Source organism: Sorex fumeus, unplaced genomic scaffold, assembly GCF_029834395.1.
Source record: "Sorex fumeus unplaced genomic scaffold, SorFum_2.1 ptg000053l, whole genome shotgun sequence".
In the NCBI taxonomy this organism is placed as follows: domain Eukaryota; kingdom Metazoa; phylum Chordata; class Mammalia; order Eulipotyphla; family Soricidae; genus Sorex; species Sorex fumeus.
Window position 1 is genome coordinate 873,951 of NW_026606110.1, and position 27,704 is coordinate 901,654.

Consider the following 27,704-nt stretch of genomic DNA (forward strand, 5'->3'; position numbering starts at 1 on the left):
CCACAGCTGAAGAAGCTAGATTATGAAGCAGTTTTTTTAAAAAAAAAAAGATTTTCATCTAGGGCCAGCAGGTGGGGCGTTTGCCTTGCCGGGACTCGTCCCAAGCGCCGGCCTCCCAGCTCGGGGGTCAGCTGCCCTCCCCTCCGGCGGGGCCTCCCCGCGCTGGTCCTTCCGGTGCGAGACCAAAGCGGCCCGGGACTCCGCGTCTCGCACCGCGCCCGACCCACTTCGCAGCGCACCAACCGCTCCAGCCTCCGGCCGCGCCCACGTGGCCCTAGCCCCGCCCCGGCCCCGCCCCGATCGTGCCCACGTGACTCTAGCCCCGCCCCCTCCCTCCTACCCGGCGCCTCGTCCCACCACCGGCCCCGCCCGCCCGCCTACCCGGCGCCCCGCCCTCCGCCTCGCCCGCGTGACCCGCGTCCCACCGCCGATCGCGCCCCGCGAGACCCCCGCCTGCTCCTCACCCCCGCCCCGATCGTGCCCACGTGACTCTAGCCCCGCCCCCGGCCGCGCCCGCGTGACCCGCGCCCCGCCCCGACAGCGCCCGCGTGATCCCCGCCTGCTCCTCATCCCGCCCCGATCGTGCCCACGTGACTCTAGCCCCGCCCCGCCGCCCGCCCGCCCGCCTGCCCGGCGCCCCGCCCCCGGCCGCGCCCGCGTGACTAGCCCCGCCCCCGACAGTGCCTGCATGACCCGCGCCCCGCCCGGATCGCGCCCACGTGACTCTAGCCCCGCCCCGCCCCCGCCCGCCCGCCTGCCCGGCGCCCCGCCCCCGGCCGCGCCCGCGTGACTAGCCCCGCCCCGACAGTGCCCGCATGACCCCGCGCCCCGCCCCGATGGCGCCCACGTGACTCTAGCCCCGCCCCGCCCCCGCCCGCCCGCCCACCCCGGCGCCCCGCCCCGCCCGGCCGCCCGGCCCACGTGACCCGCAGCCCCGCCCCCCGCCCGCGCGCGCGCGCGGCGTGGGAGCGCGGCCCGAGCCGCCATTGTTCCGCCGCGGGAGGACGGCCGGCGGGCCCCGGCGCTGGCGCCCCGACGCCGCTTAGCGGCCGCCGCCGGAGAGAGCGCGCCCCGCCGCCCCCCCCGCCCCCGGCCGCGGCCGCGCGATGCGCCGGGCCTGAGGCGGCGGCGGCGGCGAGCGGCGCGCGCGCGCGAAGATGGCGGCGCCGGGCTGGCCGGAGCGGCTGGCCCAGCAGGCCGAGGCGGGCTCGGCGCGGCTGCGGGAGCTGCTGGCGCGCGGCCTGGGCTTCCTGCGCGCCGAGCTGGGCCTCGACCTGGGGCTGGAGCCGCGGCGCTACCCGGCCTGGGTGCCGGCGCTGGCGGCGGGCGCGCTCGGGCTGCTGCTGCTCGCGCTGCTGGGCTACGGCTGGGGCCGCGGCGTGCGCGGGCGCCCGCAGGAAGCGCCGCGGCCCCCCGCGCCGCCGGGCCGAGGACGCGGCCGCCCCCGCCCCCGCCGCCGCCGCCCCCGCCGCGCCCCCCGCCGACCCGGCGCTGCTGCGGACGCTGCGCGCCGACGAGCACCGGCGCAAGGGCCGCAGGAAGCCGCCCGACAGGCCCAAGGTGCGCGGGGGGCCCGGGGAGGGGGGAGCCTGTGCGGGCGCGGGGGAGGGTCGCGGGGAGGCCCCCGAGCGGTCAGGCCGGGCCCCCCCCGGCCCTAGCTCGGATCGGGGAGGAACGCGGGGGGCGGGGGCAGCGGACGCGGATCCCGGCCCCCGGCCCTCGCGCTCCGCGTCCCTCCGCGTCCCTCGCTGGGGCTTCTCGCGTTTCGGGCGGGCCCGAGCCGGGGACAGGTGCGCGCCGGGCCCGGCCGAGGTGCATGCGTGGTGCGCCCGGGATGACTCATCCGAAGGAGGCTTCAGACTTGGGGCCCAGCCCTGCTCCTGCTCCTGCTCCTGCTCCTCCTCCTCCGTCTTTCGAATCGGGGGAGAAGGGGGGTGAGGAAGTGTCGGGATCCTTTGGGGTGGCGGAGGGCGAGAAGGGCCCAAGCGTTGGCACGTTGATCGGCCGAGAGATCGTCTTTGCCCTCCGCCCAAGGGAGGATGCGCGCCCTGGAGAAGTTCCTCCGCGTTTCTGAAATTGCACCTTTCGGGGTCTTTTCCGGCCGCAGCCTGCAGTCAGGGCGTTTTAGAGCTCACGGCGCGCACGTGCCGGACCGTTTCCTTTAGCGCGTGTGGGACCCGCTCGGTGGGTTGCAGAAACCGCCCCGTGAGGCTTCCGGTGGGAGCTGCCCTTACTCTGCACCTGCCTTGCGCTGGGCGCTTGCAGCCAGGCAGCGGCGAGGACCATCACGGGGCAGGCAGTGTCTCCGTTTGGGGAAGTGCCGTCTCTTCCCCGGGGCTGTGCGCGGCTCCCCTGGGCTCCTGCCAGCACCTGAGGGTTGCTCTTTTGGGGGGAAAGATGGGCTCGAGACACCTCGTAGCACAGTCTGGCTTAGGGGACAGACAGTGGGAGAGGCCGGAGAAGCCACCCAAGGGCCCAAGGAGGAAACCTTGACTGCCCGTCTTCCTGCTGAGAGCGGCGCGTGCAAGCCTGGAGGGAGGCATTTGGCCTGGTTTGCAGATCGAAGATCTTGGGTTTGTGCCTTGCCGCTTGAATTATCTCCCAGGCCCAAGGTGGAGGTCTTGGATAGACGTGGGCGCTGCAGGAGTCCTTAAAGGCAGTTTTTTTTCCATTCCATGCTGTACCGAGGCTTGGACCGAAACGAATAGCATTTTGTAGATTCTCCAGCTCGACATTTTCTCTGGACCTGGGTCCAGGGCCCTTTTTGATGTTGGCTCCCTGAGTAAATCTTTTGCCTGTTCCTCTGAAAATTACCAACCAAATGAGGACCAGGGATCTATAATGAAAGATTTTTAAGGCGTTAGCTTCTGTTATACCGTTCTCGTGTATAAAAAATAAAATTCAGCGGTTTAGAATATGCTTATTTTGATTCCTGTGGATTCCGTGATGAAAGCCACTGCGGTTTCTTTCAAAGGACATTTTGTGTTTGCTTGGACTTTCGGTGCTTTTCATGACTTTTCCTTAAAATTCCAGATTTGCAGCTTCAGTATTCAAGATTGGCTTCTGATGCTGTTTTTATTTGTTGGGATAGCTTGGTGTTCGGCCTTTCGTATTATTTACTTGTATTCAGGGGCTGGAGCGATAGCACAGTGGTAGGGTGTTCGGCCGCACGGGCAACCCCGGGTTCAATTCCTCCGGGTTCAATTCCTCCGCCTCTCGCCCGCAGGGCAAAGCTTGGCAAGCTACCCCTGAGCTATTCCATGTGCCAAACACAGGAACGAGTCTCACAGCGGAGACGTTCCTGAGCCCGCTGGAGCAAATCCATGAACAAAGGGAGAACGTGCCATAGTGCTCCGTTTGTATTCGGGTCTCCTGCCTGGCGGTGCTCGGGGCTGCTGGAGGCTTGCTCTTCCTGGGATGTTCCTGGTGCTGCTCGGGCCAGAGACCCAACCCGCGCAGCTAGCTCCCTGGCCCCCGGATAAAATACATTCAGAAATTGGTCCAGTCTGTCTCCTCTGGTGATGTCTTGCCATCAGTTTTTTTTTAGGTTAGGAATCGCATGTTCATTCCTCCCCTTATCCAATTAGGGTGATCAAGGCATGTTTTTCATCTGCCTTGGTTCTTGGCCTGTGGTGGGGGGAGGGAGAAAAGAAAAAGCGGGGGCAGGAAGTTGGGCGGGCAGTTCATTTTCGGGAATCCTTTTCTGGTGTGTTCCTGGTGGGTTTTCTTTGGGGTCTTGTTGTGTTCGGAAGTCACGCCCAGCAGTGCTCAGGACTTCCTCCTGCTTGTGGGCTCTGGGACACCAAACGCGATGCGGAGGATCAAACCCTGGTCTGCCGTGCGCAGGGCAAGCACGCCCTCCTCCTGTGCGATTGCTCCGTGTGTGGGGCTTTCACGGAGCTTGCTGTGGTGCGGTTGGCCGTACCTGGATGCTCCACGGATCAGAGAACAAGGGTGTCTCTTCGCTGATAGGTGATGGTGTTTCCGATGGTGCTCTCTTGCGTGACTGTTGCAGTGAGAGCCCACCAATGCATCCGGGTGACGCGCTTCTGGCTTTCATGCCTGAGAGGCAGAGAGCGCGTAAGCCGCTTCTGATTTTCAGGGTGCAGCGTGGCTGTGTTGGCCTCACTTGCATGAAATCTTACGAAGTTCGTCTTCCTGCAGCCACCGAGTCATTCCGGTTGCCTTTCATGGCTGTGGTGTTCCTATTTCTCTTCCGTGTCACGGCCACTGCCCTACTTTGGGGACCTCATCACCTTTCCTCCTAACTGGTTTTCCGGCTTCCAGCCTCTCTGTTGCCGGTCCTCTCTAGCCAAGGGTGCCACTTAAGCCCTTTGGATCTCGGCTCTAATCTCATGCCCGGGCCACTCAGAAGGAGTTCTGTCTCGGGCTCAGAGATGGGGCAGTGGTCGGAGCACATGCCTGGGTCTGAGAACCGCAGGATCCTGGTGTTGACCAAGGGTCACTCTGGAGCCCCTGGGCTCCTGAGCACCACCTGGGAGCACCCTACCCACCTCCCGCACCCCAAAAAATTTTTTTTGTCTTATAGTGATTTTGATGTATTATTCCAGGTGAAGGTGAAACACATCTTGACTCTGGTCGTCTTTTTACTTTCTAATCCCCCGCCCTTCATCTTAAACTTTCCCTCTTCACCCAAAAGGTCTTGTTTTCATTGTCTGACTGAAAAGATCTGAGTGAGGGGTACTGCCAATACTAAAAATTTCATAGAAGAGGAATCTTGAATTTCGGAGAGAGTAAAGATTTATTCAAGATCACAGAGCAAAGAAGTTCAAAAGCAAGTTTTTAATTTCTCGGATAAAAATTGTTATATCTCTGGTCTCTTGGCATGCCCAACGGGATTATAATGAATTACGAGAACAAGAGAACAGTGTTCTCAGGGAGTTATAACTTCATTGCTTTGGTGGTGGGTGGTAGTGTTCGGCCCACACGAAGGTGTGCCCAAGGCTGAATCCTGATTTTGTGTTCAGGGATTGAACCCAGGTCACCGCAAGTTTGTCTATAAAGCAAGGCCTGTGCTATCTCTCTGGGCATTCTTTGTTGCTTTCACATGGGGGGGGGGGGGGGCACACCCAGCAGTGCCCAGGGGTAAATCCTGGCTCTGCACTCAGGAATCACTGCGGCAGGCTTTGGGATGTCAGGGATTAAACCTGGGTTGGCTGAGTGCAAGGCAAGCGCCTTACCAGCTGTACTAGCTCTCCGACCCTTTTTTTTTTCTCCTTTTTTGGGTCACACCCGGAGATGCGCAGGGGTTCCTCCTGGCTCTGCACTCAGGAATTATCCCTGGCGGTGCTCAGGGGACCATATGGGATGCTGGGAATCGAACCCGGGTCGGCCGCGTGCAAGGCAAACGCTATCACTCCAGCCCCACTCTGGCCCTTTTTTTAATTTTAGATCAGAAGTTTCTCTTGAAAATGTTAGTGAACTTGATTACAGCCCCAGAGTTTTGACTCTTGGCTGTTCTATGGCAGAACTTCTCGCATTGTGTTACTCTGCCGATATAGGCCACTGACTGGCCAGGTAGAAAGATCTTTGGCGGTTAGCCTAGTTATTATCAAGAGCAGCAATAAACACTCTGAATTCTTGCGGGGGGGGGGGTGGTTGAGGTCACACCCATGGGTGCTCAGGGCTTACTCCTGGCTTTGCACGCAGGGATCATTCCTGGTGGGGTTCGGGGCACCGCACATGAATTGGGTCGGCCAGCTGGAAAGCGAGTGCCATACCTGCTGTGCCTTCTCTCCGGTCCTGTTGACGCTTTTTGGGTCTTACCTAGCAGGCCTCAGGTGCTGCTGGCTCCTGGGTCAGTGCTCAGGGGTCACTGTGGGGTACTGGAAGCCGAACCATGACCTCCCATGTGAAAAAGTTCTTGTTTTTCTTGCCTTTGCCACTGTTGATCAATGTGCTGAATTGGTATACGTGACCAGGTTTCAGAGCTTATTTCTTGTGTAGATGCCATGTGTGTAAACTCAAAAGAGACACAGCAGCGGCGGTCTGTCTGTCTGTCCCGCCGCCTGCGTTCGGTAGTCTCACGCCGCTCCCCCCACCCCAGGGAGGTCGATGGCGATGGGCAGGCGAAGGAAGGAACGAGGGCCGGGCTGGTTGTGTCAGTTGCCGTTTATTCCAATCCTCTCTCTCTTCATTCCTGTCTCTCTCTCTGCCTCTCCTTGCCCGTTCTTCCTCCCCCATGCTGCTTCATTCTCCTTCTCGATCCCCCTTCATCCTCCTTCTGACTCTGGAATCTGGATCTGGATCCCCCTTTCTCCTTCTCCTTCTGGAGTCTGGATCCTGATCCCCCAACCCACTCTTACAGTCTAGTTAAATCCCAAAACCATGAGGGGTTGGGGGAACAATTACACATAGGTGTGTCACAATCAATAGGGGTAGAATCCTTTCCCTCGGGGAAAGCCGCTTCTAGGACGACCCACCCTGGAGCGGAATCCCATGGGTGTGTTTCTCCTCTCCTCGTCCAACAAACATATAAGCATACGTAATATAAATGATTTTGTATGGATACAGTAAGAAATACCTTAAGCTTATAGAATTGCTCTCCTGGGGCCATCTCAATCTCAGACTACAGTGCTCAGGACAGATAGTCTTTCCTATCCCTAGCAGGGTCCTAGTCTCATCATTACTTTTGGGTCATGACAGCATTTGTCTGTGATCAAGTGCTTAACTTATAGTTAAGAATCGTGGCACTTTGGCCTGGCCCATCTCCATGCTAGGGTAGCTCACAGCTTGCCCTGGGTCTATTCAGTCCCTCGTCGGGACCCTGCTTTTGGGGTGCTAGGATCTAAGGGCAACTGAGGCTTAAGTCGAGAAAGCAGTTGCCTGGGAGTGAATAACATTCAAATCCTGAGTTACAAAGCATAATATTAACAGTCTTCCTGTATCTATACCGAAAGGGCATTGCTTTAAAGTAAACTATTCAAAAGACATAAGGAGAGGAGAAAGGCAGTATTAACTTACAATACAAATTCAGTGTCCTAGAAGGATCCGACCTTACAAATTAACAGATTCTGATTGGGGGGGAAAGCTGATTAACTGGTTGGGGAAGAGAGCATAGAGAAGTGGTTGCAGATAAACGAAGGAATGGGAGTGACTCTGGAGCACTGTGATGGGTGTAACCTGATAGACCTAAGCTCCTTGTGGAGAAAGGACAAAGCCATGTCATCCTACACTCATGTGTGCAGGGCCTCCACTTAACATGTAGTTCCCTTTCAGCTACACTGTTTTTGTTTTGGTAAACTGTTGTGCAAAACGTCAGTGTGACAGGAGAGATGGTCATTTTGGATTCCCTTCAGAGTTGTTTTTGGCTGTTTTAGAACGCAGAAAGAGCTATTACTGAGGAAAATACTTCGGGGTACCTGTCGCCAGATCTTGAATTTTTTTTTAAGTTGTAATTGATCCAAGACTGGAGTTGTGTTTGTTGGTTTGTTTCTTTCTTGGGCCATACCCAGCTTCTCGAAGGGCTTGCTCCTGGCTCTGCTCACAGGTGCTGCTGAGGGGACCATGTGGGGAGCCAGTGATCGAAACCCTCCCCAGCCCAGCCCCCCATAGGTGCTTTCAGAGCAAAGCATCTTATCTGCTGTACTATCACTCTGCGCCCAGAGGTTGAGTTTTACCGTTGGCTACTGACTTAAGCCATAATTTGCGTTTGGTGTCTGTAGTTGATAACGTGAACATTTGGCAGAGTTTGGAGTTTGGGGAAAAGGCAAAAGTGGTTTAAAGGCATTTTCTTTTTTGAATTTGTATCCCTATTTTTCACAACCAGAACTGAGAGACAAACCAGGACTAAGCCTGTTACCTGGAAGCAGTACATGCTTGGCACCTAGCACAGGGCTACAGCATCCAGGTATGGGGGGGGGGGGGGGGGGAGTCTGTGTCTGTGTGTGTGTGTACACACAGTATGTTTAGTATGTTCCATATATTTATCAACTAGAAAATTAATACTGGAGCAATGATACATCGGGTAAAACACTTCCCGTGTGTGTAGCCAACCCAGTTTCTATCTGATAGGGTCATCTCCTAGGGTCGCCTGAGCACTGCCATGTGTGGCCCAGAGACCAGAAGTCCAGAGAGACAGTCCAGGGGGTGGGGTGCTGCCTGCGTGCTGCTTACCCTGGTTGGAATCCCTGAATACAGCAGATGTGGCCAAAAACCCCCCCAAAAAAAAAAACATTGGAGCAAGCCATCACTAAGAGCAGGGCCAGGGCTGTAGTTCAAGGGGCTAGAGCTCATGAAGGAGACCCAGGTTTGGTCCCTGGTGCCACAGCATCCCCACCCACCATGCTGGGAATAGCTTCTTTTTTTTTTTCCTTTTCTTTTTTGGGTCACACCCGGCAATGCTCAGGGGTTACTCCTGGCTCGTGCACTCAGGAATCGCTCCTGGCGGTGCTCAGGGGACCATCCGGGGTGCTGGGAATCGAACCTGTGTCGGTCATGTTGGCTGCGTGCAAGGCAAACGCCCTACCCGCTGTGCTATCGCTCCAGCCCTTGGGAATAGCTTCTTTTTGGTAGAGAAGGCAGGCTGTAATTTCTGCATTCTTCTTTTTTTTTTTTTAACTTTTCTTTCTTTCCTATGCTCCCAGTTCTGGGGATTGAACCCAGGGTCTTCACATGTGCTGGGCTCTATCCCTGCCCCTTGTCATATGTTGTAGTGTGCGTTACTGTGTACTTACTTTCTCCTTGGTGTTCTAAGCTGCTTAGGGCTGCAACTCCTACCTGTTTTAAGAGTGTGTGTGTGTGTGTGTGTGTGTGTGTGTGTATAATATATATCTTTGCCATGTTCAGCATGTATCAAGGAAGTGAAGGAGTGAACTTTTCGTGATTTTCTTCAAAAATTTTGAATCAGCAGTATTTTTTTAAGACTCCCTGGGGCCAGAGCGATAGTACAGTGGTTAGGACATTTGCCTTGCAGTGTTCGATCCCCGGCATCCCATATGGTTCTCCAGACACCACCAGGAGTAATTAATTGAGTGCAGAGCTTGGAGTAATCCCTGAGTATCACACCCTGCGATGCTCCATCAAAAGAAAAATTTAGCTCCCTAACAGCATCACAGAGCAGCCTCATTTGTGTCGGTATCCAGAATTGTCTAGCTGGTCGTGCATGTGTTACCTCTGGGACCTCTTCACCCGGACTCTGTGTGTGCTCTGAGCGGGCTGGTATGCAAAATGACACGAGTGCTGGACTTTGGGGTTGAGAATGTGGTCATCATCACTTTGGAAAAGATCGAAGGGGCCATGGATGCTAAAGAATCGTTCCTGGGCTCAGGGGACCATTTGGGGTGCCAGGGATTGGGCTGGGTTGGCCACGTGTAAGGCAAGCACCCCACCTGCTGGCCCCGAGAAACTGCTTCTTGAGCAAGTACGTAAGCTCCCGCCTGTTCTCCCTTTTGCTATTTTGTGGGGGGACTTGGGGATATATCCCCCAGCAGTGCTCACTGGCCAGGCTGTGCTGTCCTCCAGCCTGGGGCTTTCATGTGCCAAGTCTGCGCCTCAGCCCTTGGAGCTGGCCCTCAAGCCCTCATTTCCTGCCATTTGTTGTTGGTTGGGACCAGACTCTGATCACCAGGGGGTTCCCTGTTCCCTCGGCAGTGAGGTGGGATCACCACCCTACTGTGCCGGGGATGAGCCTCAGCCCATTGAGCTCTCTGGCTCCTGAAAAAATTCATGTGATGGGGGCTGGAGTGATAACACAGAGGAGCGGGTAGGGCATTTGCCTCGCACACTGCCGACCCCGGTTCAATTCCCTGCATCCTGTATGGTCCCCCAGCACTGCCAGTAGTAGCCCCTGTGCATCGCTGGGTGTGACCCCAAAAGCAAAAAATAAATAATAAACTCACGTAAGACATGGATATCTTTTCTTCGTGTCAAAAATGGTGTGATCGAGGGTTAGGTTAAGAAAAATGTTTCTAAATCTCAGGGACTAAATATGAGTTAGGGGGCCGGAGCGATAGTATGGTGGGTAGGACGTTTGCCTTGCATGCGACCAACCTGGATTCACTCCCTGGCATCCCATATGGTTCCCCGAGCACCAACAGCAGTAATTCCTGAGTGCAGAGCCAGGAGTATCCCCTGCGCATCGCTGGATGTAATGTGTGCGTGTGTGTGTGTGTGTGTGTGTGTGTGTACATATATGTATGAGAGAGAGAGAGAGAAAGAGAGAGAGAGAATTAGAATGCCAGGTTCCTCCAACCCCCAAACCCGAGCCTTTGTAGTCTCCGTTTATAAGGAGTTTCCATTAGGTTTTGGTCTGGGGACCACACACTGCAGTGCTCGGGCTTGCTCCTGGCTCTGCAATCAGGGGTCATACCTAGCAGGGTTGGGAGACCAGATGGGGTACCACGCATTCAACCCAAGTTGACCACATAGGAAGCAAGTGCTTTATCAGCTGGGCTGTCTCTCTCCGCGCCCACCCCCCATCTTTTAATTGGGGCATGTGGTCCAGCGCCTCGAACTATCTCTGTCCTCCGTGATTGTACCAAATCTAGCAAGAGTTAAATTATGAAAAGGCTGATCTTTTTTCTTCTTCCTTTCTGTCTGTCTGTGTTTGCCCTGAGGGACCCTTGCAAGCAATGCCCAGGGACTCAGGAACTGCTCGCAGCAGTCGTGGTGGTGTACTTGGCCTGGCTGTGCAGGCCCCTGAGAGCACAGTGCTCGGGGAGTCAGGGCTGCTGGGGTCACGCAGTGCCGGGGTGGAACCGGAGACATAGTGCTCAGAGGACGTCCGCTCCAGCCGGGTTGAGGCGTCTCCTGAGCTTGTTTGGTTCAGGAGGCAATTTGATATCCGCCTGTTTGGTCAGCACTAGAAATAAAATACTTGAAACTAATATGTTGAGGTTGGGAAGACGGTCAGCGGGCTGGGACGCTTTGCATGTGGCGGTCCCATGTTCGCTGATGCTTAAACGGCGCCAAAAACAACCACCACCTCCCCCCCCCCCCCCCCCCCCCCCCCCCCAGTGACAGACCAGTAGGTTGACTTGCCGACTGGGTCTGAGGAGAGCGAACAAGTGCAGAGAGGCAACGGGCTGATGAAGGCAGAAGAGTCGGAGTGCAGGTGACGGCCCCAAAAAACCCTGAGTGGAAGGGCGTCACTGGCAGCAGGCTCGTGGCCACCTTCTTTTTTTCCTTTTTATTTTTTAAAACTAAGCAAGTGACCGAGACTAAAAGCCGGATTTGGGATTCCCGGGCAGAATTCTGCTCCTGAGCACCTCCTGGTGCAGCAAGTGGACGCTGGCCTCGCAGCCGCCTGCCCGGGCTCAGTCCCCCGGACCCACCGGGAGTCAGCCCTGAGCACGGCCTGATGTGGACCGCAGCAGCACTGGGTGTGATTTGCCCGAGTTGGGTGACACTGATTTTTGTTGTTGTTGTGCAGCCAAATGGACGGACTGTCGAAGTGGCCGAGGAAGAAGTTGTTCGGACTCCTCGGAGTGCAACAGCAAAACAACCAGTAGAGACAGACAAGAAAAATGAAAAGGTAAGTTTGAAACCACATGTAACATTCTAAGTAGAGGGACAATAAAAATTGTACTTTTCTGGGCAGTAAGAGAGAGAATACTCTGGATAAAAGCACTTGCATTGCACACAGCCAGCCGGGTCCCCTTAGCCCTGCCTAGAGTCAGTCCTTGGCACAGCTAGGAGTGACCTGGAAAAAAAGAAAACAACTTAAAATATGCTTTAGGTTCACAAAATCGCACATACGCCTTCACTCAAGTGAAACATTTATCTAGGTGGTGAAACTTGTTTGTTTTTTTTTCTTGGTTTTTGACTCTTGCCCATGAGTGCTCTGGGGCAATCCTGAGTTCAGCCTCGGAGGTCACTCTTGGCAGTGCCCAGGGGACCGACACGGTACCCAGGATTGGACGTGGACCTCCTGCAAGCTTTGCCTGCGCTCAGCCCATGGCTTGACGCTCATTGCTCTCTCCTGCCCCCTAGCTGGTAAAAGGGGAACTAAGTTTTTGTTACGAATCCTGTGGTTTTCTGTATTTGAAGGGGCCACCCTAGGGAACATCTAGGATTTACTCCTGGCTCTGAGCTCAGGGGCTACTCCTAGCAAGGTTCAGGGTGGAATCGAATCTGAGTCGGTCGTGTGCAGGACAAATGACCCCTACCCGCTGTGCTATTGCTTCGGCTCCTGTTACTACTTTTAAAGGACCGTTTCACCAAGGATGATAAACATTGCCGTGGCATTAATAATCACTGTCACTTTCACTCCCGTTGTTCATGATTTGCTCAAGCGGGCCCAGTAACGTTGTAAGACTTGTTACTGTGTTTGGCATATTGAATACGTCCTGGGGAGCTTGCCAGGCTTTGCCGTGCAGGCGAGATACTCTCGGTAGCTTGCTGGGCTCTCTGAGAGGAGCAGAGGAATTGAACTCGTGTTGGCCGGGTCGGCCAAGTGCAAGGCAAATGCCCTACCAGCTGTGCAATCGCTACAGCCCCATTAATAACATATACTTTAATAAGAAGTATTCATTATGCTGAAACCAGTTTATTTGTGACTGAACATCTTTTACATGAGTAAGTTCCAAATCTTACTTAAATATGCTTCTTACTTACTGACAGAGTCGCTCCCTCCATTAGTGCGCTTCTGCATACAGAGGAGGGCCGGGAAAAAAACTCAAAGGACTGGCGTGCGTGTGCGTTTGATCCCTAACACTGCGTGCTCCCCTGAGCACCACAGGGTTTTACTTGACCCCTAAATAACAGCAAGCAAAAAAAGGCCTGGCAAAATCATCCTGTGGGACCTGGTCGCTAGCTAAAAGGACCAGAGCCTGCACACACGGCACCCCGAGTTCTGTCCCAGCAGACTGCCTCTCGGCCACACAGAGCTGCGTGGCAGCTCTCACCAGGCCTTCCCATCAGCCCCTCTTCAGAGTCACCCTCTTTAAATGCAAGTGGCAGGCAGAATTAAAACCGACTTCACAAAAGCAAATATTTTCCACTCAGCTCATTAGCAGAATGAAAGTCTTGTAGCCCTGTTATCTAAGCTGCAGTTTTTAAAAAACAAAAACTCTTTAAGGAGCTAGATAGATAAATAGTACAGTGGGTAGGGTGCTTGCCTTGCATGTGGCCAGCCTGAGTTCGATCCCCAGAACCCCCTGTGGCCCCCCAGACACCACCAGGAGTAACCTCTAAGCATCGCTGGGTGTGGTCCAAACCTCCCCCCCTCCTAAATGCCCCCCACACACACACACCCAAAAGGGGGGGGATCGTTTTTAAGGACCAGAACTATCATAGTGCAGTAAGACACTTACCTGGCACATGATCAGCCCAGGTTTGATCCCTGGCACTCCGTGTATATCGCCCCGAGCCTGACCAGGAGTCAGCCCTGAGTGAGCACTGTCAAATGTGGCCCTTTCCTCCGACAATTTTTTCGGCTGAGGCACATCCGGTGGTGCACAGACCTTACTCCTGGCTCTGCTGGGTCAGCTGCATGCATGCCAGGGCATGTGCCTTACCCTCTGTACTGTCACTCTGGCACCAGCCTCCACCCCACCTCCCTTTTTTTTTTTTTTAAGTAAAGGACTTGGTGACCCAAGGGGTAGTATGGGAGGGTAACTTGCCTGCTTTGCACGCAGCAGAGCCTGGTGAGGCATTGCATATTTAATAAGGCATTTACATACCATGCTTCATTGAGCTCCTATCAGATATATTCTCTTTTGGGGTCACACCCATGATGCACAGGGCTTACTCCTGCTTCAGGCAATCAGGTATTACTCCTGGCGGTGCTCGGGGGACCATATGGGATGCTGGGAATCGAACCTGGGTTGGCCGCGTGCAAGGCCAACCCCTCCCCGCTATGCTATGACTCCAGCCCCATCAGATATATTCTTAAGATTTTATGGAATATTCATAGAGGTTATTTTATCACAAGTGCCCTGAGGAAATTGTTTTGCTTTTGGGCGTGGGAGGGATTACTCTTGGCTCTGCACTCAAGAATTACTCCTAGTGGTGCCCTACTCAGGGAACCATACGGGTTGCCAGAGGTTGAACCTGGGTTGCCTGCCTGCGCGCGCTCAAAGCAAGCGCCCTCCCAGCTGTACTGTGGTCCAGCCTCAGGAAATGGTATTGTATTGCCTGTTTTACAAGGAGGACCCCGGGCCTTTACTAAGTGTTCAGATACAGTCCATTCCGCCTCCCCTCTTGATTACTGCTCTGTTGTTTTTCCTCTCTCGAAAACAGGTGAGAGTTGTAGCTCATTTTATAGGTTCACAATCAAGATCACGATCATCCTGTTGTTCATCGATTGCCTCGAGCAGGCACCAGTAACGTCTCCTTCATCCTAGCCCTTGAGGTTTTAGCAAGTGCCACATTCGAGGCTCTTTCAGGGTCAGGAAAATGAGACCCATCATTGTTACTGGTATTTGGTATACTGAGTACGCCACTCTGGGGAGTTTGCCAGACTCTGCCGTGCGGGCAGGATGCTTTCGGTAGCCTGCCGGGCTCTCTAGAGTAAGAACTAGATAATAAGATGTCGCGCAGCCACATTTGTGGCCAGGGTTTTAAGTCTCTGGGTCTTGGGCATAGATGGGATTGCCTGGCGCCTGGGGCAGTTGGTGGGTGATGCCTACCTACTGGAAGGTAGGGGATCTGGGTGGAGGAGGCCCATTCCCGGTCCAAGCAGGCTTGGAGATCTCAGCCCTGGGACCCGCATGCCTGTGTTCCTCTGCCAGTTCCTTCATGTGCGTGGAGAGTGGTCTCAGCATGGCCGCGGCTGGTTCTGGAGGTCTTCAGGCTGCTTGGGGCAGGGAGGAAAACTCAACCTGCCCCCCTCCGAGGGTTATAGGTTAAAAACTCTGAAATACAGATTTCAGATGTCATGAATGTTTGAAGCAGCTCCTTCAGCTAACCAGAGGCCTTCTTGCCCCTGAGCACTGCTGCCTCGGGCACCCTGGATGCTCCCCCACCAGTCCACTCACTCATATTCCTTTTGTGTGCCGTTATGTTCTCTCTTACTGCTGTTTTAGGCTATTTTGCTTTGTAAACAAGCATTATAGCTTACCTTATACATTGTAATACATATTATTATATTATAAAGTTTAAGCCCGCCCTTTCAGAGGTTGTTTGCTGGCATAGTAACTGTATCATCGGTTGTGTGACTGATCACCTAACCCTATCGCTTGGATGAAAAACTGTATATGAAAGACTTACAGATCTTGGCTCTATAAAGCTGGTAAACAGTATTTCCACACCCCCCAGCCCCCCACCCCAGGTCTTTATTTGGTTATGTAGGTCAGTGTTTCATTAACAGTGTTCAGTGGACCAGAGGGATATTTGGTTTTTTTTTCTTGCCCCAGCATCCCATATGATCCCCTGAGCATTGCCGGGTGTGACCCCCTCTTCCCCCTCAAAAAAAAAAATACTATTCAGTCTCTCCTATATACTGCACCATTGGCCAGGCTAAATATTTGGGAGTCAGGTTGCTGAAAGGAGTAAAGAAAACTAGACTGCTGGGACTGGAGCGATAGCACAGCGGGTAGGGCGTTTGCCTTGCACGAAGCCAATGTGGCCAACACAGGTTCGATTCCCAGCATCCCATAGGGTCCCCCAAGCACCGCCAGGAGTAATTCCTGAGTGCAGAGCCAGGAGGAACCCCTGTGCATCACCAGGTGTGACCCAAAAAGCAAAAAAAAAAAAAAAATGAAGCTAGCATGATACATTGGGGGCTGGGTATTTCGGAGGGGAAAGAGTTTCCTGTTGGCGTAGCCAAAAAAGATTGATTTCACTGAGTCTTTGAGGGATGTGGGAGACGGTTTCAGTAAGAAGTCAAGAGGCAGATTTGGACAGACATTCTACAAGGCAAAATAATATATGCAGACTTACTCAGAAGCCCGAGGCGATTTGGTGGAAGGTGGGGTGGGAGTAAGATTTAATGTTTGACAGCACAGGCGTGTGCGGCTGGTAGCAATATTTATGATCAGTTGCTTGCTCTTACGGTTAACTGGCTTGCTCCTATGATGACCAGGATCTGGATTAATATGGAAGCGTCCAAAGCTGGACCACCCTGGTCAGTGCTGTGCAGCCCGAGCCACACCCACGTCGCTTTAGGCAAGGAGTCTCTTTAGTCTTTCCACGTATGTCCTGAAAAACAAGCTTGCCAGGTGCGAGCTTTTGTGCGTGTGTTTGAGTCACGCTCTGCGATGCTCGGGGCTTACTCCTGACTCTGCACTTAGGAACTACTCTTGGCAGCCCACGGGAGACCGTATAGGAAGTCGGGGATGGAACCCGATCGGCTGCTTGCAGGGCAAATGCCCTCTCCACTGGACTGACACTCTGGCATCTTTTCTGTTTTTAGCAGTCATCAAAAAGTTCCAAAATGGCACGGTATCCCTTAGTTCCTCAGTCTCTGGCAATGCTTCTCGGAGTGTGATCTGTGACCCCAAGTGATCTGGTGGTCCAGTGTAGAAGACAACACTTAATTTCCTGGTAATGGACACCTGGTTTGCTTTTAAAGGCAAAACTCTTGGTTCCCTAGAGCAGATCATGGCTGGGGAGGGCTCAGTGGCAGACACCGGAGTCCCTCCGTCAGACAGTAGGACAGAAGCGTCTCTGTTCTACTAGCGCTGTCAGTCACATCCGAGACCTTAAAATGACTTCAGTCCCACGTAGATCTCTGTAGGCTGGTTGGGTGGCAGCCCCGGGGGACCCAAGCAGCACCCCCTTTTTAGGCCTGGGGGTTGCAAGGGGGGTGTTGCTTGCTTTGGCTTTTGTAGTTTGGGCCACACCCAGCAGTGCTCAGGGGTTACTCCTGGCTCTGCACTTAGGAATTACTCTTGGTGCTTGGAGAACCATACGGATGCCGGGGATTGAACCCACGTCTACTGCGTGCAAAGTGAGCACCCTACCTGCTGTACTATCGCTCGGGGCCCTGTGAGCATGGGGGGGGGGGGCAGGTGAGTACCACTAGAAGAGTTGCCTGGGCTTTCTGAGTACCATTTGTGATCCTTTCCCCCCACCCTACACCCCCAGTGCCAAAGAAGAAAATAACAGAAACGTAAGGTTGAAATGAGCTTGTGGAACCCTTCTGCTGTGGAGGACACCTTGAGGGTGCCGGGCTCCCAGCTGTGGGCTTCGGGCTGCTCTTGGGAGTGCTTGCCTCTGCTGCAGGGTCTTAGATCGGCCTGGGCGCCATCAGGAACACCCTCCCCACCCTGCCCCGGATTTCTCTGTGGGAATGTCCATGAACTGGGCTGCTGGGAATATCTAGGAGGGAAGCCACAGCTGACCCCTCCCGTCTTGGCTTGCCTCTCTCTGTCGAGTGGGGACTCAACTCACTTCTGCGTGTTGATAGGGTCCCTGGTGGTTTTGTTTGCTTGTTTGATCTGTTTTTGTTTCTGTTTCAATACACCAAACCCTGCTCGGGGCTTACTCTTAGTTCTATGCTCAGGGATCATTCTTTGGGGGGTCAGGGGACACACCTGGAGATGCTCCGAGACCACGTGGGATGCTAAGGATCGAACCAGGTCAGCTGCATGCAAAGCAAGCTCCCTGCCTGCAGTACGGTGACTTAGGCCCTCTCAGGGATCACCCTTGGCAGTGCATAGCGGATCATAGTTGGTGCTGGCAATCCAACAGACCTCTTGGTACACGGAAGACAAATGCCCAGCCCTCTCTACAGCTCCGGAGCCCTGTGCAGGTTTCACTTCAGTGACAGATCACAGTGTCCTTTCAATATTGTCCTTTTATTTTTTTTTTCATAGATGTATACTGCTTTGTAATTAGCAGTCTACTTTCACACCTTATATCGTTCTTAAAGGAACTTGATGTGAAGTTAGTAAGAGTTTTTGTCCCATATGACAGATGGCAAGGTCATACGTCTCCTTAAAAAAAATAATTACACGTTAGGGCAAGGGATTGTGGCTCGGTGGCAGAGTCACAAGTTGCATGCGTGACGCCCTGGGTTTAGTCCTTGGCACCACACCCCCAAAAAAAGTGCATTTTGTAAAAAGTGTGGGCCAGAGGCCTGGGAGTGCAGGAGACCCTGCCCTTGCCTTGGTTTCCGCAGCTCTGGATTCCGCTCTGGTTTGAATCCCTGGCGACATGTCGTCCTCCGAGCACAGCTGGGTGCGGCACGTTCCTCTCCTCCAGCCCCCTTGATGATAATGGCAAATTCTGTACGTGACTTGCCTTCCGCTCCTGTTGGACAGCGCTGCTCTGGCCAGAGGCTGACAGCTCCAGCCTCAGATCTAGCCAGATGCCTGTTTCTATAAATAAAACGTGACTGGAACAGTCACACCCATTCCATTATCCTTCAGATGTCTGGCTGCTGTCATCCGACGTGGCATCGGGCCTGCGGTGGTTGTATGTAGAACCAGTAATGTGTCCTGGACCGCCGGAAATTCTTGGTTTTGTTTTCTTGGGGTAGTTGACAGAGATGTTCCCCTTTTCCTCCCGCTGAAAGTATGATTAACAGAAATTAGGTTCTGAATAATTAGAGGAGGAATCTCTTTCGTGCCGCGGTGAAAATGTTCTGGTATGGTGATTGTTGGGCAATTTTGAATAGACTAGAACCACTGAATCATACCCTTGAAATTTAAATATTATAGTTACAGAGGAGATCTTGGATTTTCATAACTGGGAATGTCTGGTTTTGTAGCTGTAATAAAGCATAGTCCTAAATGTGCTGATGGTGAAGAATTGCAAACTGGAAAGAACCCCTCAAGGAGAAGGAAACTTTGTGAAAACAGTTGTTTCTTTGAGGTTACCTGGGCAGGAGGGCAGGGCACCCGGTCATGCCTGGGGGCTGTGCGGTGCCAGGATCGCGCTCTGGGCCCCCGCATGCCAGGCAGAAGCTCAGACCTCTGCGTTTCCTCTCTCACTCTCAAGGTCTCCTCGTATCAGAAATCCTGGCGTTGTTTGGGGGCAGTCTTGAGGGGCTTCTCCTGAGTCTGCTCAAGGGTCTCGGAGGGACTGTGCAGTGCTCAGGCTTCAAGCCTCCTCTGTCGCCTCAAGGGCGTGGCATTAGGAGGGGACAGGTAGTAGAGCAGGGTGGGGCACTTGCCTTGGGCACAGCTCAGTTGCATTTGATGCCCAGTTTTGCATCTAGTCCACCAAGCACAGCCAGGTTTGGCCGCCAAACTTTTTTTTTTTTTTAATTCATTCACGGGGCTGGAGCAATAGCACGGTGAGTAGGGCATTTGCCTTGCCCGTGGCTGACCTGGGTTCGATTCCCAGCGTCCTATATGGTCCCCTGAGCACCGCCAGGGGTAATTCCTAAGTGCAGAGCCAGGAGGAACCCCTGTGCATTTGTGCATTGCCAGGTGTGACCCAAAAAGCAGAACAAATATTTTCAATCACATAGTTGGGTACATGGAGATAGCAAAGCAGGTGAGGTGCTTGCCCTGAAGCAGCTGGCCCAGTTTGCACCTCTGCCACGTGCCTTGCATGGAGCTAACCCTGCTTCTGTTCCACACAGACCCCGAGCATTTCCCAGTACAATCCTGCAGACATCGTCCTTGCAGTCCTGATTCCCAGCCTTGGGTTGAACTCCTGGCCCTTGGACTGGAAATGGCTGAGAAGTGCCATCATTGGAGTGCGCTTGCCACGGGTTTTGATTGGGGGGGGGAATAGTAGTTGTTCGTTGTGTCCTTTTATTACCTACTGCTTGTTCATTTAAAAAAAGACCTGTCAAAAGACAGTCCTTTTAATTATAAGTTAAACTTTAGGATGGATCACGATCACGATCATCCTGTTGTTCGTCGATTGCCTCGAGCAGGCACCAGTAACGTCTCCTTGGTCCTGGCCCTGTGAAGTGCTCTTTCAGGGTTAGGAGAATGAGACCCATCATTGTTACTGGTATTTGGCAGAATGAGGACGTCACCGGGAGTTTGCCAGACTCTGCCGTGCGACTTGAGGATAGTCGCGAAATGAGTGAATACAAAGCCTTAGTAAAAACACCCGTTTGTGAATATCCCCTGAGTGTGGAAGTCATGCTGAAATGTTTCATGAGCCTTTGAAAGGAGGAATTGTAATGGCAGAGGGAGGTGGAAGATCATTCATAGCTTGTTTGTAGGGGTTTTTTTTCCTTTATTTTGATTCGTTTGTTTAGGGAGAGAGGGGTTCCCACCCAGCAGTGCTTAGGGCTTACTCCTGGCCCTCTGCTCAGGATTCAAACCTGGTCCATCCTCATGCAAAGTAAGCGCCCTTTGCCCTTTTCACTGGACCCTGGCCCGGCATTTTTCCTTCAGTGAGTTAACATCTGTATCACTGTATCGCTGTCATCCTGTTGTTCATCGATTGCCTCGAGCAAGCCCCAGTAACATCTCCTTCGTCCTAGCCCTGAGATTTTAAAAAGTGCCATATTCGAGGCTCTTTCAGGGTCAGGAGAATGAGACCCATTATTGTTACTGGTATTTGGCACATTGGGTACGCCACGGGAAGTTTGCCAGACTCTGCCGTGTGGGCAGGCTACATTCGGTAGCCTGCCAGGTTCTCCAGAGAGAGAACTAGATAAGATGCCGCATTCGTGGTTCCACGCTTCCAGGAGCTGGGTTTTATAGTCTCTGGGTCTTGGCCGTTGGTGGGATTACACGGCACCAGGGTCAGTTGGTGGGTGTGACGCCTACGTACTGCAGAGCCCCGGCAGCTGAGGCCCTCCGGTTCCAGCCACAGCCTTGCTTAAGACCAGTCTCCACACCTTCGGACGGGCCTCACGCATGAAGGAACCGGCAGAGGAACCAGGGTGTGCGGGACCCAGGACATAGATCTCCAAGCCTGCTCAGATTAGGACTGGGGCCTCCACCCAGATCCCCATCTTCCAGTATGTAGATGTTACACCCGCCAACTGTCCCGGGCGCCACGTAATCCCATCCACGGCCAAGACCCAGAGACTCTAAAACCCTGCTCCCAGAAGAGAACAGCGCAGTCTCCTGCCTCCGCGCCTGGCCTTCCTCCCCGGGGCCCCTTGGAGGAGGGCGGGTTGAGTTTCCCGCCCCACCTCGAGCAGAGCCCGGGCAGCTGAAGCCCTCCGGTTCCAGCCACAGCCATGCTTAAGACCACTCTCCACACGTTCGGACGAGTTAACGTCTACCGTATTCAAATTCTAGATTTTTCACATTGCTCCAACTGACAAAATATCTGCTTTGTTCATTGATTCATTAAATGTTATGCACAAGGTTGCCAGAATTCTGCTTTATGAAATCCAAAGATCAGTGGTTGCTACATTGTTTTCCTTCTGGACACTGGCAGATGGTTTTCATTTTACTACGTGCTAGTTTAGTATCATATTCATGGTGCAAGTTAGGATAATAAGATGCCAAATGGCACAGACTTTGGAGCCAGGCAAAGCTCGTGGTCCCAATTACAGTTCTCCCTAACTTAATGTGACCAGTTTATTCCATACTTAGCATCTAAGTCTTCGTTTTCTTTTCTCTAAAATGAAAGTAATATGCTCTCCGGTAAGGTTTCTAGAAAATAAATCAGAAAATAAATGTTAAGCACTTATTTAAGCACAGAGTAATCACTCAATAAATAGTAATGTACAATTATTGCCGTTTATATGTTTTTTTTATTGAACACCCTTTATTTTTTGTATGGGTTGTTAACATCATGCGTTTCATTTTGTATTTTACTGACTCCGACCTTTTTTGAAAAAACAGTGAAATGTTAAATAACATTTTGTTTTACTTTCAGTCAAAGAAAAATAAGAAGAAATCAAAGTCAGATGCTAAAGCAGTGCAGAGCAGTTCACGCCACGATGGAAAGGAAGTTGATGAAGGTACTTGAGCAAGTTGAACGGACTCTAGAAAACATTTTCATTCTTGTTGCCAAGCTGCATTCTATCAGAGATGCGTTTATTTTACTTAATCTTCTCTCTTGCTCCTCTAATAGTTACAGATTTTAATGTACACGTCTGTATCAGACATTGTTGGCAAACTTTTTAAAATGTGCATTAAAGATCTCTAGTAGTGCTTGGAAATTTTAGGTCTAGCTTGGAATCTTGAGCACGTGGGAAGTCATTCCGTTTGATCTGCTTCCTGGCAGAACCCTTGGGGCTCCCATTCTTTCCCCGTGGTCCTTGGACGTGCCGTTCTGAGGCCAGAAATGAATCTGTGCGTGAGCAGTTGGCTGACCTTGCCCAGCAACACCCATTTGGTAGTGATCTCCAATGATTCTCCTACCAGTGTTATTAGCAAGATAAAAAGATAACACAAGATGACTTGTCCATAATTTTTGAAGTCATAATGACAGATCAAAAACTATACACTTAGACTGGAGCTATAGCACAGCGGGTAGGGCGTTTGCTTTGCACGCGACCGACCCGGGTTCGATTCCCAGCATCCCATATGGTCTCCCGAGCACCGCCAGGGGTTATTCCTGAGCACAGAGCCAGGAGTAACCCCTGTGCATTGCCGGGTGTGATCCAAAAAGAAAAATATATATATATATATATATACACACACACAGACTAAATAATGCTCATTAGATGTGTATAACAACATAGGATCAGAATGAGTTCTCAATAGTTTCCATAGTCAACAGGTGTTCGTCATGATATTTTGTGTGCCCACCCCCCAAATGAAAGACTACTACAACTTTTCTGAGTCTTCCCCTTCCTCACTGAATAACTTTCTTTTTCTGGGGCTGTGTCAGGAGCCTGGGAAACTAAAATTAGTCACAGAGAGAAACGACAGCAGCGTAAGCGCGATAAGGTGCAGACTGATTCTGCTCCATTGGATTCAACTCTCCCTGGGATAGAAAATACCATCACAGTATCCACCGAGCAACTTACAACCGCATCATTTCCTGTTGGTTCCAAGAAGAATAAAGGTATATTAGTGGAACATTGATCCAACTTCCTTCAATACGATGTACAAAATGACATGTCGAAATCAGACTACTTTGAATTTCTTACCTAATGTGCTGATATACCCTTCTTCATGAGAGCATTGTGGACCCAATACCAACAGCGTTCCCTTGCCATGCTGCCGAATGGGTGGCCTGTTCCGTTCGCTCGCCTTTGCCTTAAGTCAGAGAAGATGATTGTTGCCTCTCTTACCTTCTGTGTTTTGCTTACTTCAGTGCTCTTCATCTTCATTTTTTTAATACTAGAAAGGACTTTTTTTTCCCCCAGTGGCTTATTTGCTCTTTTTCTTCATGTTGAGTGTTTTTGTAAGCAAGCATGTTCTGGGCGGTGCAGGTTTGATCTGAATTTCTTACCACGCCGAGTTTCTGAGAGTGCCTTAGATTCCGGCCGAAACGAGACTCCAACTTGAAAGGTTATTGAGCTGTATCCTAAGCATTTTAAATGCTCAACGTGTCCGATATGGATGCCTTTTTGGTAGGTTTTTGCATTGCCACCCTGTCTGTGGCAGGACACAGTCCCTGTGTCTGTGGGGCCTTGCCGGCTAGACCTTCTGTCTCCTCGTTCCCCCACTTCTCTCCAGACCACTTGTTTTGTTTTGTTTTGTTTTGTTTTTGATATTTGGGCCACATCCATGAGTGTTCAGAAATTCCTCCTGATGGGACTCAGGGAAACATGGGCTGAGGGGCATCAGGGATGGAACCCGGGTTGGCCGGTGCAAAGCAAACACCCTTCCCCCTTGATTCTCTGACCCCTCCAGGCCACTTTCTTAGTGTCAGTGCCCTTTCCCGCCATTTTTGTTGGTAACTCGGTAGAATTGATTGCTGTGGTCCAGCAATGACTTCTACTCGTCCATTTCACCGTCACATCCTAGCCTTGCCTTACTGGTTCGGGCCTCTCCCACTGTCTCGCGCATGCTTTCCTTGCGAGGGCCGACGTCTCATCATGCACATCAGGAAACATTGTGCTTTTGGTGTCAGGCGATGTCTTCTTTAAAACGTCTCTTGTCATATTTCCTAAGTCCTGGACCCAAATGCTGACAAAGTTCCTCCTAGGTGGATGTATTTGCTTCCAGGATTGTTGAAGGCAGCTGGGATTGCTGGCAAAGTTGAATCCAATTACAGATCCCAGTTCTCCGTGACATTCGAAGCCCATGCACTCTATACTCAGGACAGTTTTCCACATCTTACATTGGTATCTAAGTTGACTTAAAGTATGCTAGGGAGTTCAATTCCTTTAGGACATGTGAAAAGTGTTGTGATTAAAAATGAACTCCAGTGTAAGAATGCACTATTTGAAAGAGCAAGAATGCAGTATTTGAAAGAGCAATGTGTTACAAATAAAAAGTAAAAAGTAATTTATCTTTTACTCCGAATAGAATGTGCATAGTAGCCTTTGTAATAATGTTTTAAAAGATGCATTTCTATTCCAACCAGGTGATTCTCATCTAAATGTTCAAGTTAGCAACTTTAAGTCTGGAAAAGGAGATTCTACACTTCAGGGTGAGAAAAATTACATGTAATTTAAATGGAAGGTTTATCAAAACTGAAGCATGTATATATACGTGTGTGTGTGTGTGTGTGTGTGTGTGTGTGTGTGTGTGTCCCTTGCATCAGTGACATAGGTGGGGGAAATGCCTTTAAAATTGTTTTTCATAACAAACACAGTCCAAAGATTTTGCAAAATAAAAAGTTTAAAAGAAAAATTAATCCCACACTGTCAGTACCACTGTGATTGGTATGTTCCACGTTTTCCTCTCCACCACAGAAAACATTCTTTTGATATGAGTTTACGTGTAAGCCTGGTTCTTAGCATTTAAGCAAGTCAAGAGAGGGGATTTTGGATTTGGAGAGACTTGTGTTTAATGTAACTGAAGATAGAGATAAAGGCTTGTCTCCTTACTATTTAGTAAAAAGTCTTAATACCTGTAATCCTTTAAACTGTTTTCATAATATCCAGTATTTTGGAATAAATAAATTCAGGATACATGCTACTTCACAAACAGGAATTATAAAGGTTGGATCAAGAGGCATCATGTATCTTATATGGAAACATTTATTAAAAAAAATAGAAAAGCACCTTCTCATTGCAGACGTGGGGCTTCTTTTTGGTGTTGGTTTTTGGGTCCCTTCTGGGGATGACAGAGATTGACGTTGGGTCAGCCGTGTTGAGGGCAAACTCCATACCTGCTCGTCTATCTCCCTGGCCCTAGAATACTTAAATAAAAGCATGTACTTATTTCTAAACTCCACACACAGTTCAATGACCAAGAGCATGGTTTGTATGCAGAAGGCTTGTGTCCATCCCTGACTTTGAATAGTCCCCAAATAACCGCTGGGTGTGACCAACCAGTAATAACAAAAGAAATATTTTATTTGATTTTAATCTACAGCCAGATTTTAGAGCCACGGTCTCATACATAATATAGCTGGGATTTTCTTTTTCTCTTTGGGTCACACCTGGCAATGCTCGGGGGGTTACTCCTGGCTCGGCACTCAGGAATTACTCCTGGAGGTGCTCAGGGACCATTTAGGACACCGGGAATCAAACCCGGTCAGCCGCATGCAAGGCAAATGCCCTACCTGCTGTCCTATTACTCCAGTTCCGGGAATTTTTGAAGGGAAAAGCCTGTTTTCAAGTCTTCATATTGGCGGGTGGTATTCTGGCTGCGACAGAGGGCGTAGATTCCAAGTTGGCTCTGTCACGCTTCTTTGAGCAAGTCATTTGACTGTTAAACGTCTCTTTAAATCTATGTTCGGTACGGACCTACTCTTAGTTTTTAAATCAACAATTCTTTATCATGGGCACGTACCTTCTTAAGTTCTTTGTATTTTCATGCTCGTGCTCGCTTCGGCAGCACATGCACTAAAATTGAAACGATGCAGAGAAGATTAGCATTGGCCCCTGCCCAGGGATGACACACAAATTCGTGACGCGTTCCATATTTTAAAGGAACAAAAAATTAATGCTCAAGCAATTGAGGACAGGAAGAGTGAGTAACTGGGCATTTGAAGAAACTTGGAAATACCCGCCTTGATCGAGGAGGCACGTAAACATCGTAAGTCTTTCTTTTCTTTCTTCAAGTTTCTTCGGGACTGACTGAGAACCTCACTGTAAATGGAGGCGGCTGGAATGAAAAGTCGCTGAAGCTCTCCTCCCACGTCAGTGCAGGTGAGGAGAAGTGGAACTCCGTCGCACCTGCTCCTGCGGGCAAGAGGAAGGCGGAGCCGGCTGCGTGGGGCCAGGACCCGGGCGACGCAGACGCCAACGGGAAGGACTGGGCAAGGAGCTGGAGTGACCGCTCCCTGTTTTCTGGCATCGGTAAGAATCGTTCGAAAATTGCTCATCCGCTGCATTTCGAATTTTTCGGAATTTTTGTGAAGCCCGAGTAGAAAAGTGAGTGATGCCATACAGAAACAGTAGTAACGATGAACTCACTCAGATCCTCGACACGGAACTAAGTGGCAGCTAAAAGTGAATAATCCCATTTTTTACTCTTTCTGCTCTCACGTTTGACTGTCAGTATAGTTCACGGTCGTGAGCAGGTGTGTTTCATTATGTAATAAGTAGGATGTGTGAGCAGACTTCTTGATTCATTTCCGCAGTTGTACAAATAGGTAAACAGGAGTGCGATTTATAGCGTCTGTTTCAGTATTCATTTTCAGTCTTCACAAATGCCTGACTGCGACTACCTACCCACCCTGAATTTTGGAGATGAGCTTAGTTCTGGGCCGGAGCAGCCGTCCAGTGGGTAGGGCCTGGCCTTGCCCTTGCCCAGCTCCGGTCACCCCGGCACCACATAGGATCCCCCAGTTGCCGGGATTAAGCCCTGAACACTGCTAGGGATGGCACAAAAGCAAAGCAGCTCATTTCTGTCTGTTTTTGTGGGATTTGGACATGGCTGGGGCCTCTGGGGTGCATCCTGGGCCTCACGTGTGCAGGGAGGGGCCTCACATGCTGCTGGGCCCGTGTGTGTGTGTGTGTGTGTGTGTGTGTGTGTGTGTGTGTGTGTGTGTGTGGTGTGTGTGTGTGCATGTATGTTAGGAAAGAGATTAGGGTTAGTAGAAAAAGGCACAAAGAAGTAAAAATCCATTGTATCACACCACTCTGAGAGGCACAGTTGGGGGGGGTGTTAATCGTCTTTTCCTGCGTACATTTTAGCTGTGGGTTTTGTTTTAGAAGGGGTTTTTTGTTTTCTAATAGAAACCAGTTGTACATTTCTATGTCCTCCTCGACTTAATAGTATTCATTTTCTTGGCTTCACAAGTTTAATAGTATAATATATCGCCTAAACGTCACAAATTAACCATACCTATCAGATGACATTCTCCCTCTTCCTTTTTTAACCATTGTAAACATGTTTGCATTGAAGATCTTTTTCATTTAGGGTAATTTCATTTAGGTAATGATGATCACTCTCAGAATTACCCTAAATGTGTCCTGTAGGGTAGCCAGAGGGTTTTTCTAATAGCATTGGTACTGAGCATAGCCTTCCAGTGTTGAATAGTGATTTTTTGTTAATATTTTCTTAATTTGGTCATCAAAATGAATTATTTTGGCTGACTTTAAAACTGGGCTGGAGGGGCTGGAGAGAGAGCACAGCGGGTAGGCCAGTCGCCTTGCACGCGGCCGACCGGAGTTCAGTCCCTGGCATCCCGGCATCCCACATGGTCCCCCAAGCACCGCCAGGAGTGATTCCTGAGTGCAGAGCCAGGAGTAACCCCTGGGCATCGCTGGCTGTGGCCGAAAAAGAAAATAAATAAATAAATAAAGGACTCGAGTGCAAGCCCCAGCACTCTATGTCTGTTCTTTTTTCAATCTTAGAGAAAAGTGCATGTTGACTTTCGTCCCAGAAGCAAACACTACATCATTTGCTAATAAC

At 51.3% G+C, this 27,704-nt stretch overlaps 1 protein-coding gene and 1 non-coding gene across 2 annotated transcripts in view; both read left to right on the forward strand.

Annotated features, from left to right (window-relative positions):
• The first annotated feature begins 1,142 nt into the window (after window positions 1-1,142).
• Window positions 1,143-27,704, forward strand: part of MTDH (metadherin) — a 44,999-nt gene continuing 18,437 nt past the window's right edge. Inside the window, 7 exon segments of the mRNA XM_056124933.1 lie at window positions 1,143-1,370; window positions 1,372-1,560; window positions 11,393-11,494; window positions 21,652-21,736; window positions 22,612-22,788; window positions 24,259-24,324; window positions 25,907-26,143. Of these exon segments, the coding sequence (XP_055980908.1) occupies window positions 1,158-1,370; window positions 1,372-1,560; window positions 11,393-11,494; window positions 21,652-21,736; window positions 22,612-22,788; window positions 24,259-24,324; window positions 25,907-26,143 (1,069 nt within the window). The 5' untranslated portion in view covers window positions 1,143-1,157.
• LOC130033317 (U6 spliceosomal RNA) lies at window positions 25,664-25,771 on the forward strand. Its single transcript, XR_008793960.1, has one exon. It is a non-coding gene; the product is annotated as a U6 spliceosomal RNA (small nuclear RNA).